Source organism: Frankliniella occidentalis, unplaced genomic scaffold (genome assembly GCF_000697945.3).
Source record: "Frankliniella occidentalis isolate FOCC.00 unplaced genomic scaffold, Focc_3.1 Scaffold418, whole genome shotgun sequence".
In the NCBI taxonomy this organism is placed as follows: Eukaryota; Metazoa; Arthropoda; class Insecta; order Thysanoptera; family Thripidae; genus Frankliniella; species Frankliniella occidentalis.
In genome coordinates this window covers 91,091-105,142 of record NW_026267539.1, presented here as the reverse complement: position 1 = coordinate 105,142, position 14,052 = coordinate 91,091, and the positions used below count along the sequence as shown (strand labels likewise).

General features: G+C 42.8%; 1 protein-coding gene across 1 annotated transcript; it reads right to left on the bottom strand.

Moving 5' to 3' along the window:
- Positions 1 to 8,012: 8,012 nt before the first annotated feature.
- On the bottom strand, positions 8,013 to 9,519 carry LOC113207375 (uncharacterized). The gene is made up of 2 exons (XM_052274615.1): positions 9,345 to 9,519; positions 8,013 to 9,080 (listed from the first exon to the last, which is right to left on the bottom strand). The coding sequence occupies exons 1-2, from the start codon at positions 9,410 to 9,412 to the stop codon at positions 8,834 to 8,836; spliced, it is 315 nt and encodes a 104-aa protein (XP_052130575.1). The 5' UTR covers positions 9,413 to 9,519; the 3' UTR covers positions 8,013 to 8,833.
- Positions 9,520 to 14,052: the final 4,533 nt, after the last annotated feature.

The window sequence follows — 14,052 nt, the reverse complement described above, 5'->3', positions numbered from 1 at the left end:
GGTGAGCGCAGGAGCCACTTGCGCTCCCCCTCCCCCTCCCCTCGAGCGCCGTGCTACCAACCTACCGCCACCAAACTACAAATTCAAATTAAACGATCGTTTATTTCAAACATGTTATATCAAACTTCTAAACTAAACTCATTACGTCTCGACTTATACTGAAGCTTCGTGCGCAGTTTGAAGTCCATTGAAGTTAGCGTCTGAGAGAAACGTGGGCCAGTACAGACAGACCGACAGACCGACAGACAGACAGACACACGACCAAAGAGTTCTCTGCACCCCACATCACAGCAAAGGATTCGCAAGCTCAGCCAATGAATTGTGCCATCAGCTCGGTTTTATTAAGTCACACAACTTGTGTACAAATGGTTGACAGTGTTATTTTCACAAGTTGCTAAGTCATGGAGGTTGCTCGCTGTGGTTTTCGCGCTTATTTTACTCGTTCTTGTCATGTCATCGTGAGTGAAATGGGTTTTGAGAAGACTGCTATCGGCCCCGTGTTTGTGCGATCTTCTGCAGTAAGTAAAGCGTTTCCTTTGACTTTATGAGTATTTTTAGTCATTTGAAATCGTACGAACATACATTTTTAACAATTCACCACGTTTTTAATGTTGACCTAGAAAGATTCGAAGTGGCTAGGTTTTCTATCACTTTATCTTAATGGATTGGAACTTAAGGAGTGGGAACTTAAACTGATTTTTTTCAATTGTTAGATATCCCATAATGAGTGACCACATATTCGTTGGCGAAATTTTCAAAACTTGGAAGGAATTTGAAAATGCTCAAGAGCTTTACCAAAAAGAAAAGAATGTCACTTTTGTGACCAAGCACTCTCACAGCATCAAGAGGGAGAACAAACAGAGGGCAATGAGAGATCAAGCACCACTCCTTCATGAGTTAGAACACAAAAATATTGTCATATGGTGTAAATTTGCAGCTAAACCTAGACCAGGGAAGGGCGGAGCTCACATCAAAGTAAATCAAGCGTAAGTACTTCTTTCATTATACCTTTGGGGTTCTCCTCTTAACGTTGTTATCTCTGTCGTTCTATCAAATATTTTGCTGTTATTTCCAGGACATGGAAAATTGGCTGTGAAGCTGAGATGCAGCTCATTGCCTATGAGAATGGGCTGGAGGTTAAGAAGCTCCATGATATCCATACCAACCATGATTGCATTGAAGAAGAGACGGACGTCATGCCCGAAAATAGGCAAGTGGACCCAAAGGATCGAGACACCATAAACACGCTATTGAAAGGAAAAGTTAAGCCTGCTCGAATCAAAGCTATTTTAAATGACATGAATAGCACCAGAATTACCCCGAGGGACATAGCAAATTACAGGTAAACGATTATGCTTTTCTGTGAACAACTTTGGTCTGTTTCTATAGTATTTAGTGTTGGTATTTGTGGTATTTTACATGAAGTATCTCTGTCTAATGTTTTGGGATTCGCTGTCACAGAGCTAAATGCCAGAGAAATGAACGTGGTGATCGAAGTGAGTCCCAGGTGTTGCAAGACACACTCTTGGATATTCTTGAGGCTGATTCTGGGGCTACCATTGCAACAGTTAAGGACACTGATGACACCGTAGTAATGTTGTTTGTCCAAACCTCTGAAATGAGGTTGAATGCAGAAAAGTATGGTATTGTTATTCACTTGGACCACACCTACAAAATCGACAAAAACGGTATGCCACTAGCAATCCTAATGGTAAGGGATGGAAATGGGCTTGGTAGAGTTGTTGGGATTGCGTATGTTGCCAATGAAGAGAAAGTGACAATTGCCTCAATCTTACAAGCCTTTAAAGATTCCATTGGAGAAGAAATTGCCAGTCAAGTGAAAACTTTTATCATAGACAAGGACATGTCAGAGGCTGGTGCCATCAAAGAAGTTTTTCCAAATTCATCAATTCAGCTGTGTGATTTTCATGTCTCCAAAACGTTCAATAGTGCAGCTGGAAAAGAGCACAAGAAAGTGAGAGATATTCTGGAAGATTTACGATTTTGTTTGGAGGAGGAAAACTTTGAAAGTCTGTGCAACGAACTAATAGAGGTAGCCTCTGATAATTTCTATGCCTACTTCGACAAAAATTGGCGCAAGTGCCCACTTGCTTGGTCTTTCAGACAAAAAAAGACTTCTCCTAATTTAGGTAACAATACCAACAACATTTTGGAGAATTTCAATGGCAAAGTGAAAATGGTAACTGATTTGGCCTTTGTGACTACTATAATACATGAAAGGATTGCAGTTCAACCTTTAACTTGGATGTTTTCAGGTTATCAATAGTTATTTCACATTGCGTGAATCCCTCGAGATGCTGTTAAAACTAGTAAAAAACCGAGAGGAGAACACTCGGTTCACAAACAACATATCTTATGTGAAACATAAGTACATAACAAACAATGCTGACACTATCATAGGGGCAGTTATAAATGACTTGACAAAGTTTGCGGCAGACCTGATAAGGTTTGAGCATGAGGTAGCGAGGCACTGCCGTGTTAGGGAAATCACATCTGAAAAGCAGTGTGATTGTCCTCATTTTTTCAACTATTTGGGTCTGCCCTGCCGGCACATCATCTGCTTCAGAATGGAAAAAGGTAATGTTTCTATTGTTATATTTTAGAAAAAGTTCATCAAATGAATGTAATTTGATTAGAACTTGTCAGGGGTGGGTAATACCTAGGTAGTACAGTACCTAGGTAGTACCTAGGTACTTTTTTCGCTACCTTACCTTACCTACTTACTGAAGATTCGATTCTACCTTACCGATACCAAGGTACTTTTTGGAATACCTATACCGTCGTTTTGTAGGTACTTTCCAAGGTACTTTAAAACCCATATTCACGAGATGAGAGGGTCAAGTAAGCGTCACTACCAAACTATATTTTTTGGGAGGGCTTTGTTTTGGCACCACAGTGTTGTGGAGAGAGCAAGGCGGGAGTAAAAGTATGGAGAATTCGTTCCGGCTGGCCCCGGTCAACCTCCTTCCCCGAATAGACAAAGGAGGATCCCCCTCCCCACCCACCTCCCGGCTGCAGGCCACATGTTTGGGACCGCGACAGGTCCATTACGCACAAAAGGCGAACGCAATGTGCAGCTCCTGATGTGTCCTTGACCGTGGATTTCTTACTGGCGGATAGGGAAACGGGTGATGAACTCGCTCACATGCTATGCGAGAGAGACAGAGCAGAGAAACAACAAACTACTCCCAAAAAAGTTATTGTAAAGTGACTCGCTACAATATGCTTGGTATTAGTGAGTGGGAACGTAAAATACTAGGTACATTGCGCGAAATCGTCAGAACTGTGACGTACCCAAAAATATGAAAAGTACCTAAAAGTACCTAAAAAGTACCTAGGTACCGGACGGAAGTACCTAATACCTACCTAGGTAGTGAGCTCCGTAAACTACCTAATACCTACCTAGGTAGTCATTTTACAATGCTACCGCTACCTTACCTAGGTACTGAAGATGGACTACCTTACCCACCCCTGGAACTTGTTGCTGACTTTCATTTCAAACTGAACAGGCTTGTGTTGGTATGACCCTGATAAGATTCACCCTCGATGGAAAGTCCAACATCCGTCTTCCAATAACAGAACTGCCAGCAATGGAAATGAAGTAAGGATCAACACCAAGACAATACCAGCAAAGACCATCCCTGGGACCACAAGCCAAAAGTATTCAAAGGCAATGTTGCTGTGCAGGAAAATTTGTGAAGTGTTGAGCAGTTCCTCTGGGAAAGAACAATTTGATGTTCGTTATAAAGTACTGGCTGATTCGCTGTAGCATTGGTGTAACGGGGAAGAAGTTACCGTTTCAATTGGTACTGAAAACCAGCAGGAAGAAATGGCGCTCACAGAGGCAAACCAAATTGTAACTGAAGTTCCAGCAGATATGGACTTTAGTTCAATCAAAGGTATATATGCAGCTCTATTTTCTCTCAACTTTTAAAGAATAACATTCTCCCTAAGTGCCAATAATTAATACCTAATGTATTTTTTTCTCCTTTAAAAAATGTTTTCTACTTAATTAATCAGAATGCGCTGCATGTTCAAATGGCCATGAAGCTTCCGGCGCACACTGCTGCGTCAGGTGTGATAAGGCAGTTCACCTTTTCCCGGAATGTTCTTTGCCCGAGCCAGGTGAAGGCTCTTCTGAAGGTTATAGAGAAAGGCGTCTTTGTATTCAGTGTTCACGTGGTAGGCAAATTTCACTTGTGTCCTTGTCATCCATATCTTTTAATGTTCTACAATAGTAAAGTTATTTATTTCCAGGTTTTGAGAATGTGTCTCAGAACACAGCAATACCTCGAATGGATGTCAGTAAAGTGGGTATGTATAGAAAATTTCAATTCACTTCTTTCTTATTTTCCCTGTATCGCCTCAAACGGTCAGACACTTTTCTATCAGATTGATTTTTTTCTAAGCTTTGAGAAATGCTGATCGGAAAGAATTAAAAGAAGCTTTAGGCACAATGGTAATTCCTCCATCAATAAAGCACAAAGGTAGACGTAAGGGTCTCTCTAAAACCAATGATGGTAGCTGGTGTTCAGGAAAAGTGACTACAAAAACAATAGATAAGCAGCCACGTAAGAATTATCTTTCTGTTTTCAGGTTCAAGTCTTGATGAAGCCAGGGTAAAAATGCGTTCAAATAATTATTTTCACCTAATTTGCACGACGCGTTCGCATAAGGTTTTAGGATAATCGTACACGCATCGTGCAAATACAGAAATATCTTCAAAATGCACGCTGCGGTCGCATAATTTTTCTAGGACCGATTGCACGCTGCGTGTTATCTACCCCTAAATAGCTGTGCGCACGCGGAATTTTCTTCAGACTTGTTGTTTGTTGTGGTCGAATAATGATCCGGTATTTGTTGTAATAACTGCAATTCAAAGTGTCATCGATTGAAAATCATGGAGGAAGCGCCGGCTGCCGGTGTCGCATTGAACGCGTTAATCGCTCTTGCCATCCAACTAATGGAACAGGATGAAGCAGACATGCAAGAACTCATGTTAGCTGCAGCACAACTTATGGTTAACGAAATAATGGACATTGAGGAAGATGGCATTCAAGGTCTTAGAGCAAGTTTGAAATGAGTGTAAATTACCTCACTATTAGGTGAACGAAAAATTGATAATGCTTTTCTTTTGCAGAGGCCTATTCGATACCCATCACTGTAGACATCAATGAATTTCACCAATTCAGTAATCAGTGCTTCAAAATGCACTTTAGAATGTCTCGAGTTGTCTTTGAGGTTTGAATTAATTTTGTCTTGGGTAAAAGTATGGGATTCTAAATTGAGTATACATGTATACTATATTTACTATATCTATTTATAACTTAGTGTACTGTATTATGTTGCAGGCTCTTGTGTTAGCTGTAGGTAACAACCTTGTGCAACGGGATAAATTGAAGCGAGAACGAACACCACTCCAGGACATAATTCTAATGGTTGTCTGGCTGATGGCAACACCAGACTCATTTAGAAGTGTAGTCTTGAAATTCGGAGTTTGCCCAAGTACTCTTTATTTGTTTTATATTCATGTCATTGAGGCACTTTAGGCACATGTCTCATGAGTATATAACATGGCGAGATGCAGAAGAGAGGCAAAGAATTAAGGGAGTCTTTGAGAGAGTTTCTGGCTTCCCGGGTATTGTTGGATGTGTGGATGGATCTCACATTTATATCACAGCACCAGTAGAAGATGCTGTGCACTACCGCAACAGGTACCAATCCTATAGTATGAATGTACAAGCAGTTGTGGACAACAACCTCCTAGTCCGTCACCTGCACGTAGGGGAAGTTGGGAGTATGCATGATTGGAGGGTTTTCCGGAAGGGAAGTGCTTATAGACACGCATCGTGTAAATAGTACAAATAACAAAATGTGCACGCTGCGTGCGGACAACAGCAAAAATACTATGCGCACGCGGATTACAAAAACCGCGTGCGCATACCAAAAAGCGCTAGACTAACACGACGCGTGCGAAAAATAGCAGAGTCGTTATGCGCACGCTGGAAATTCATGGGCCCAGCGGGGGCAAGCACTTTATATAGGGTACAGAACGCGCTGTCTGTCAGCCGTGTTCGCTGGACGAGTGGACAAGGGCGTGCACGCCTTTTTTTAGAGTTCCAGGTTCAAGTCTTGATGAAGCCAGGGTAAAAATGCGTTCAAATAATTATTTTCACCTAATTTGCACGACGCGTTCGCATAAGGTTTTAGGATAATCGTACACGCATCGTGCAAATACAGAAATATCTTCAAAATGCACGCTGCGGTCGCATAATTTTTCTAGGACCGATTGCACGCTGCGTGTTATCTACCCCTAAATAGCTGTGCGCACGCGGAATTTTCTTGTAAGCGTGCGCATAGTGGAACGAAGAGAACAGACACGATGCGTGCGGACTACGGCACAATCGTTATGCGCACGCGGGGAATTCAGGACTCCGGGATGTGTGAATATTTGATAGTTAACGATCAGTGGATCCTCATGGCTGCCCCAGTGCGCCAACCGCATTAAATGCGCTCAATGCGCATTGAAATGCACATTAAAGGTCACACCTTGGTGACGCATTAAATGCGCATTACAGCATTTAATGCGCATTTAGTGCGCATTACGCGCACTTAATGCGTCACCAATGTGTGACCTTTAATGTGCATTTCAATGCGCATTGAAGCGCATTAATGCAGTGGCGCTTCTGGGGTGTATTTTTGGATCTATCGCTTCGACTTTTGGACCGAATGTGGTCTATGGGCTACCATGCCCTTAGTGGTTCACGTGTACGATTATCCTAAAACCTTATGCGAACGCGTCGTGCAAGTTAGGTGAAAATAATTATTTGAACGCATTTTTACTCTAGCTTCATCAAGACTTGAACCTGAAACTCAAAAATAGACGCGCACGCCCTTGTCCACTCGTCCAGCAAACACGCTGACAGACAGCGCGTTCTGTACCCTATAAAGTGCTTGCCCCCGCTGGGTCCATGAATTTCCATCGTGCGCATAACGATTGTGCCGTAGTCCGCACGCATCGTGTATGTTCTCTTCGTTCCACTATGCGCACGCTTACAAGAAAATTCCGCGTGCGCATAGCTATTTAGGGGTAGATAACACGCAGCGTGCAATCGGTCCTAGAAAACTTATGCGCACGCGTTTCTGTGCACAAAATTCCGCGTGCGCACAACACAAATTGTTATTTTTGCACGCATTCCGCGTGCACATAAGTTTTTCTTGGCTTAATGTACACGCAGCGTGTACATAATATCGGTCTTGGTTATTACCGAAATTAACTGTCTTGTATCGCTGCTGGCTTATCTAACCACAGAGTGCACGAGCCGGAAAGACGCTCGCTCAACCTGTGACGTAACCTGTGCGCTTGATGCCTGCTGGGCTGCCTACAGGCCCGGCGCAGAGAGGGCAACAGCCACAGACCGACAAAGGTGGATTGAACTTGTACTACTTGTTCGTCACAGTAGTGATATACTTTGAAAACAATCTTTGTGCAGAAATTGTCTTATTATATTTCCAGTTAGTTAAAAATAGGAAAGGAGAGAGAGCATCGAACTCTTCACCATGTTTAAGGAAAGAAAACTTGCGGAAGATGTCGATGGACGCTGGCCGGCTGTTGGCTGAGCAATGGTAAACTCAAAACTATTTCAAAGTTATCGAAAAGACAGATCGATTATGATCAGAAACAAATTGTTTCAGTATTGTATTTGAAAGGGTGCACCATTTGATATATATAGAGTTCGGTCTGCCCCTTCCCCTTTTCTCAGCCAAACCAACTGCGCCAATTATTGGAGCATCGGTCTGGTACTGACTGAGTAGAAAGAAGACACAGGAGGTACAGTACTTTAATCAATGGATGCATTAAAAAAACGTTGAAGTTCCCTGAACTTCAAAATAAATGTCGAAGCTCCCCAAAGTTTAAACTACATCACAGAGGTTCACTGACGTTTAAATTCAACCGCCACAGTTCAAAACAACTACCAAAATGTATTTCAGATTTTATTTAAAAACCACAAGCTGCTATGGTCGCAAAACATATAGCAGAGATAGCAAAAACTTTTGCTGAAACAGCAAAAACCTTTGTTCAGCGAAAACAAAAATATGTTTTGATAGAACATCAAAACGTGGACCCCTGTCTTTTGCTAATTTAGCGGACGGGCTTTTTTGCGCGGTGGAAGAGTTTACGCTGGCTGTTCCCTGTGCAGTACATTTACTCGGACGACCACATCGAAGAGATCAACGACCGCCTGGCCGCACTTGGCCGAATGCCTCTGCTAGGTGCACGCTCGCGGTGACTTTGACCCCCAAAGCGACGTCGGCCGCTTCGAGGGCATCGATGCCCTATTTGAGGGCGCAACCAAGGAGAAGCTCACGAAGCCCATCGTCGCTTGCCTCACGAGGAGAACCGTTAAGTCCACCACTGTCTGGAGTGCTGAGGCATGCCGTATTAAGTCACTCGCTGGAGACCTCACGTCTGCGTAAAGTCGTTTCAGAACAAAACGTATCCTCCTAGCCCACCTTTTCTCCACGGCTTTTTCCATACAATGTACATCCTACATATTCATGATAAAAACTGGAACAGGTGTCAAGGTACCAATAAATTGTAGAATGATCGCTGGTTATAAAGTAGTGGAAAAGTAGGAAAGGAAATTTTCGTATTATATCACTACTAAATTGTAATCACCAAGAGAAGCAGCACGAGCTGCTAATCTAAACCCAAAAAACTTGCCCACTTAACAGGTACCTGCAGGTTCCGTAGGGACCTCTTCCTCTAGCTTGTGTAGTCGTTTAATTGCGAATTTCGGTGCGGGCGTATTCACCAACGATCCGGGAACAAGATTACGTCCCACACTGATACTGGCCTCCTCAATGCTAGTTGACCATTACGCAGGTTTAGGGGAACAAAAAAGAGCGCTGTGATCGCGTTCTGACTGATTTCAAAAACGAATGCCGCAGCAGACAAAGCGAGGCCAGCGAAAAGGATAAAGAAAGCGTCCCACTCAACACGTGCACTCATCGATGAAGTGTTGTTAAGGCGTACTTTGCCCTGTGCCATTTCCCACCTAAGAAAACATAAAAAGCACATCATTATCACAACGTTCCTTTCGGCCATTCCAAAAAAAATAAAAAATCAAAAAAATCGATGCAACACGTTAGATTATTACTTGTGTCTTGGACTGGCACTTGCAAGTGTTTGATTAGCGCTCACATCTGTTTCTACGGGGAGCCAAAAGTAATATTTTGTACTAATTTGTACTAATTTGTGGACAAACATTTACTCTAACATCAAGAGTGGACGCGCTATGGCCAGAGATGCTCATGCTTACCAGTCCTGTTTGATCCAGTGGCCCAGGATGCCGCTGCTGTGCAGACGCAGTATGACTTTGTCAAGCATAGGTAGCAGGGGATATGCCTTTCTCGCGTAGAAGACCGTCTGCTGAGGTGGTAGGGTGCTGGAGAGCCTGTGGGTGCAAGGCGGCAGACACTGTAGGGATAAGGATTTTGTTGGTATGAGAAAAGTAACTCTAGTATACAATTATTAATGCAAACCCCGCTCCCGCTCCAAACCCAGCTGAAAAAAACCGTGTGCAAATCCACGTGGATATTTCGTTTTCGACGTGGTTCCACCTGGATTCTACATATTCCCACGTGTTCCCACGTGTATTGACATGGGTTTTGAATCTTTCCACGTGTCAATCCTCATTTCCATGTGGGTTCAGTAAAAGTCCACGTGGATTTTGTATTTCCTACGTGTATTACCGAATCTCCATGTGGGTTCGGTTATTTTCCACGCGGAGTTTCTACATTCCACGTGGGGTTTGTCCCTACCACGTGGGGTTTCTATACACCACGTGTGTTTCTTTTATTTCCACATGGGGGTTTGTTTTACCCACGTGGGTTTTCTATAGCCAACCGTAACTTTAAATTGGGGTGGCCTACAAATATATTGCCTACACTCATAGAAAAGATAGGTTGCATAGTACACGGCCATGTGATAAAAACTAGAGTTTTTATTTTTAATTGTGCTGCTATCCTCTAAACTAATGGCCGTATTGAAAATCTGAGTCCATATTCGGCGTTTTAAGCCAAATTTTTACTTGGGGAAGTTGCTGTAATTCAGGTCTTATGACACACTTGGGACTCGGGACTCTTGTCTTTGGATCTCCACATGGGTGTGGGGAACCCTCGGGGGAACCACATGGTACTCGAGAACCGCACGTGGAATTTCTGAAAATAACCATGTGGGTTTTTACAAAAACCATGTGGGTTTTACAAAAACCCACATGAAAAGTAACCAATTACCTCATGGAAAATTTACCACGTGGGAATCTTATAAGAACCCCACGTGGAAAGTCTTCGGAAACCCAGGTGGATTTGTGCGTGGATTTTTCGGCTGGGAATTCAACCTGTTGGCTTGGCAAAATTACAATACGATGGTTGTGTACAGAAATGTAACAGTTAGCGCGTGGCACTAAAGAAACTGATGACCCTGATGGACAGGGGGACACTGAGGGATTGTCCTTCACCGATCCCAAGAAGTCCCTCCAGATTTTGTAGTCCCTCTGCTCCTTAGACAATCCTTGTGATAATCCTGGCGAAATTCTGTGATATTTATGATATCTGAAGTCCCTGGGTTTTCACCGCCTTGCCTGTATTCAGAGTCTACCGCAAACCACATCCCTGGAGGATCCTAGGGAATTTCTCCCTCAAAATACCCGGAGATTATTCTCACTGGTAGATCCCTGAAAATACCTGAGTGGTCCCTATTAAATCCTCACCTAACATCTCCAGGTATTTGCGGAAATTAACAGTAGACATCCCTCAAAAACCTCCCTCAGCAGTCCCTACAGAATTTCGCTAACTGATTTTCTATGGGCCCGCGGAAAACATTCTAGAATCCTATCCCTGTAGATCCTTCATTACATCCCTGAGGATTACCGGGAATATCCGGAGGCATCATCCCACATCAGTCCCTGCAGAATCCCCAGCTAAAACGCTATTACCCTCACCCCCTCGAGTATGGGCGGTGCGAAACGCACTTTACTTGTCAAGATGTCTTTTAAGTATATCACTTTCACACATTCATAGATGTTGATCGCTGGCGGGTGCCTCAGAAGAAGACTCGCATTTCAAATTGAAATTCCGTTTTACAAGTTATGGAAAAATAAACTTAAAACAAAATTGTAATCATGTGTAATAATTGGTTATTTTGTAGAGACGAAACTCTGATTAAAAGGGAAAGTGGGGTGTGGGAGGGAAAGGAAGGAGGAAGAGACCAAGTGCGACCAGTGCCTGTCCACTCGGATGGCCAGCCGACAGGGAGCGCTGGCGGGAAGCTGCGGGCCAGGTGCATCCTGGCTCACTCTCACTCACTCTGTCAAATGGTAAAACGGGGCTGACATGGCAACTGTATTGATGTAGGACCGATCGTCTCTGCGATCCCATGTGCAAGGGAAAAGCTCGGGAATTCTCTGTCGATTTAAAAAAAAGGAGAAGTTCAAGTTCATTCCACCAGAGTGGATTTCAATAATGATAAGTAAGTCAGCGTAGTCAATCACGTTTGATTTTTTACCTGAGTGATTTCACTTTTTCTCAAACTGGTCTTGTTACTGTTACAGGAATAATGCTCCACTGCTCGTGGACTTACAACTGCGACAAGTGCGATTTCGACTCAGTGAGGGCAAGGCTCATCAAACATACTTCAAAAAGAAGGAATGAATTGAAGTCGCATATTTTGAACAGCCTGACTGATGAAGAGAAGGTGGTGCACAAGGAAATGGTGAAGAGCAGCAAGAAGGGCAGTGGAGAGGGTGAGAGTGATTTGGAATACTCAGTTGCTGGTACAAATACAATAGTTGTCAGCAGTTCAGATTCAGAGGACAGTTCAGGTTCAGAGGACGTTGATGAGGAAGAGAAGGATGAAGAAAAGGATGAAGAGAAGGAAGAATACAACATATGTCCTCCTTGTTTTACGTAGGGCCCCGTGCGTTAACATTATGCACGGGGTAGCTGAGCGAAGTGCATTAGAAGACGTAACAAATATAGAACAAAACTATAATGAATGAGGGTCCGCCTAGTAGGTAGGCAACCGATTCTGCTCCTTGAACGTAAGAGATGGCGGGAGGGACCAGCCGGACCTTAAACCGCGGCCTGGTCTGGTTGGGTCGCTGTATTCAACTGGAGTTCAAATCCTTTGCACCTCTTTCTCTACAACAGGTACTTTTAGTGAGTAGTGAACTTGATTAATTACTATGCAGTATAATAGATTTGGAAGTCCACTAGAAAAGCTTGATACTGGGAAGCCTGGTTTCTATTCATCAAAATACATTGTTGATTTGTTTTGTAAACACACAACTGTAACATCGGCTGGATAAAGAGGGGGGGGGGGCTTCAATTTATGCGTTCCTGAAGTTCACATACAGAACATGTCTGCTACTGTCCCTTCCTATCCCCACTGCCCTCCCCCTACTCAATTTACCCTTTTCTGTAATGCCACATGATGCTTGATGCTCCCATTTCATTCAATTCATTTTATTTGTGAAAGTTGAAATTCTATTGGGTTGCCTCTGGTTGAAGTGAAATAAAATACCCTAATATTTATCATAATTTCAAAATACATTTAAACTTCTCACCTACGATAAGTATAACTTGTCGCTCTTTTCTTCATTTTTATCAGACCTCTCCGAAGCATTTGAAGGATCACGACTCGCTAAAGTATATTTAATTTAAGTTCTACAATGTATCGTATCATAGAGTTTAATTTAAATGCTCCCACCATTTTATTGGATATCATTAAACATAATGTGACTCCAGACAAAGCTAGTCAATTTAAGAAAGTGATATACCTTGTTCTGATTTTGATGGGCCTATCCAACCTGAGTTAACGATATTGGCTAAAATATTTGAACATTTGAACATAACACTGCTATTTCGATTCCGATCGTCTTGGAGCATAAAACTTTTTCGTTTTCTTTTGTCAAGATGAACTCGAAACAATAGTTGCCTTTTTACATTTCTCCCGAACCACTACCCCCTTCCCCCCTCCAACTTACGTAAGTAAACACGTAAACCATTCAAAATATCACTTTCGTTTCTTCTCACAGGACACTCACGAAACTTTGTAGGTCCAGTTCCGCAACTCTAAAACTAAAAATTTCACACTCGGTTTGACCATCTGACATTATGATCGCGTGTGAGAAAATCAGAAAGTCTCGAAGTGGGTGCAAGGAGCCATTTGCGTGTTCGCGCTCTTTTCCACTCAGTGTAGCCACCACCGAAACAACAACATCTGAAGCTCCCCCCGGTGAAAAGAGGACCAAATATTTCAAATTACTCACTAAAAAGTTGCTGTCCGATTTTCACTCCAAGCAGTGTGAAATTCACACTGAGCAAGTGCGAAGGTCCCAAATCGCACCATATGGTGCGGAAAGTGCACATTCGCACTTGTACGTGCGAAAGTTGACCATTAAGTGCGAGCCCGGTGAGTGGTCGCACCCCTGGGTGCGAAAAGTTTTCGCTCGCACTAAGTGCGAAAACTTCTCGCTCCTGATTGGTCCATTTAGCCACGCATTTTGACTGTCATCGAAAACTTCATTACGATGACTTTTTAAAGCAAAAATAACGCAGAAACAAAGTTTCTGATTTTTCTTCATTTTTTTCCGATTTTTTCCCGACGATTTGGCAGAGATCCTGATTATGACTGATTTTGCTCGATTTTGTCCGATTTTGCTCGATTTTGCCCGATTCTGGCCGATTTTCGCCAATTCTCTCCAAAATCGTCGGGAAAAAATCGGAAAAAATCGGAAAAAATCGGAAAAAATCGGAAAAAATAAAGAAAATTCAGAAACAATTGAAACCGTAGCCAGGACCTTGGCCATGTGGGCTACTGCCCCTTCCTATCCCCCCCCCCCTTTCTAGTTATGTCATGTAACACTTACATTTCATTCTAACCAAATGCACTTATTTGTCTCTGGTTAAAGTAAAAGTATATAGAATATGTTTTTAATATTAAAATACATTAAAACTACTCTCTTA

What these genes read in the sequence shown, in the direction of transcription:
- LOC113207375 (XM_052274615.1), bottom strand. Translation starts at nt 9,412, where the DNA reads ATGCTTGACAAAGTCATACTGCGTCTGCACAGCAGCGGCATCCTGGGC. An exon ending in CACTGGATCAAACAGGACTG is followed by an intron (nt 9,081 to 9,344) that starts GTAAGCATGAGC and finishes ATGTTTTCTTAG; the next exon opens with GTGGGAAATGGCACAGGGCA.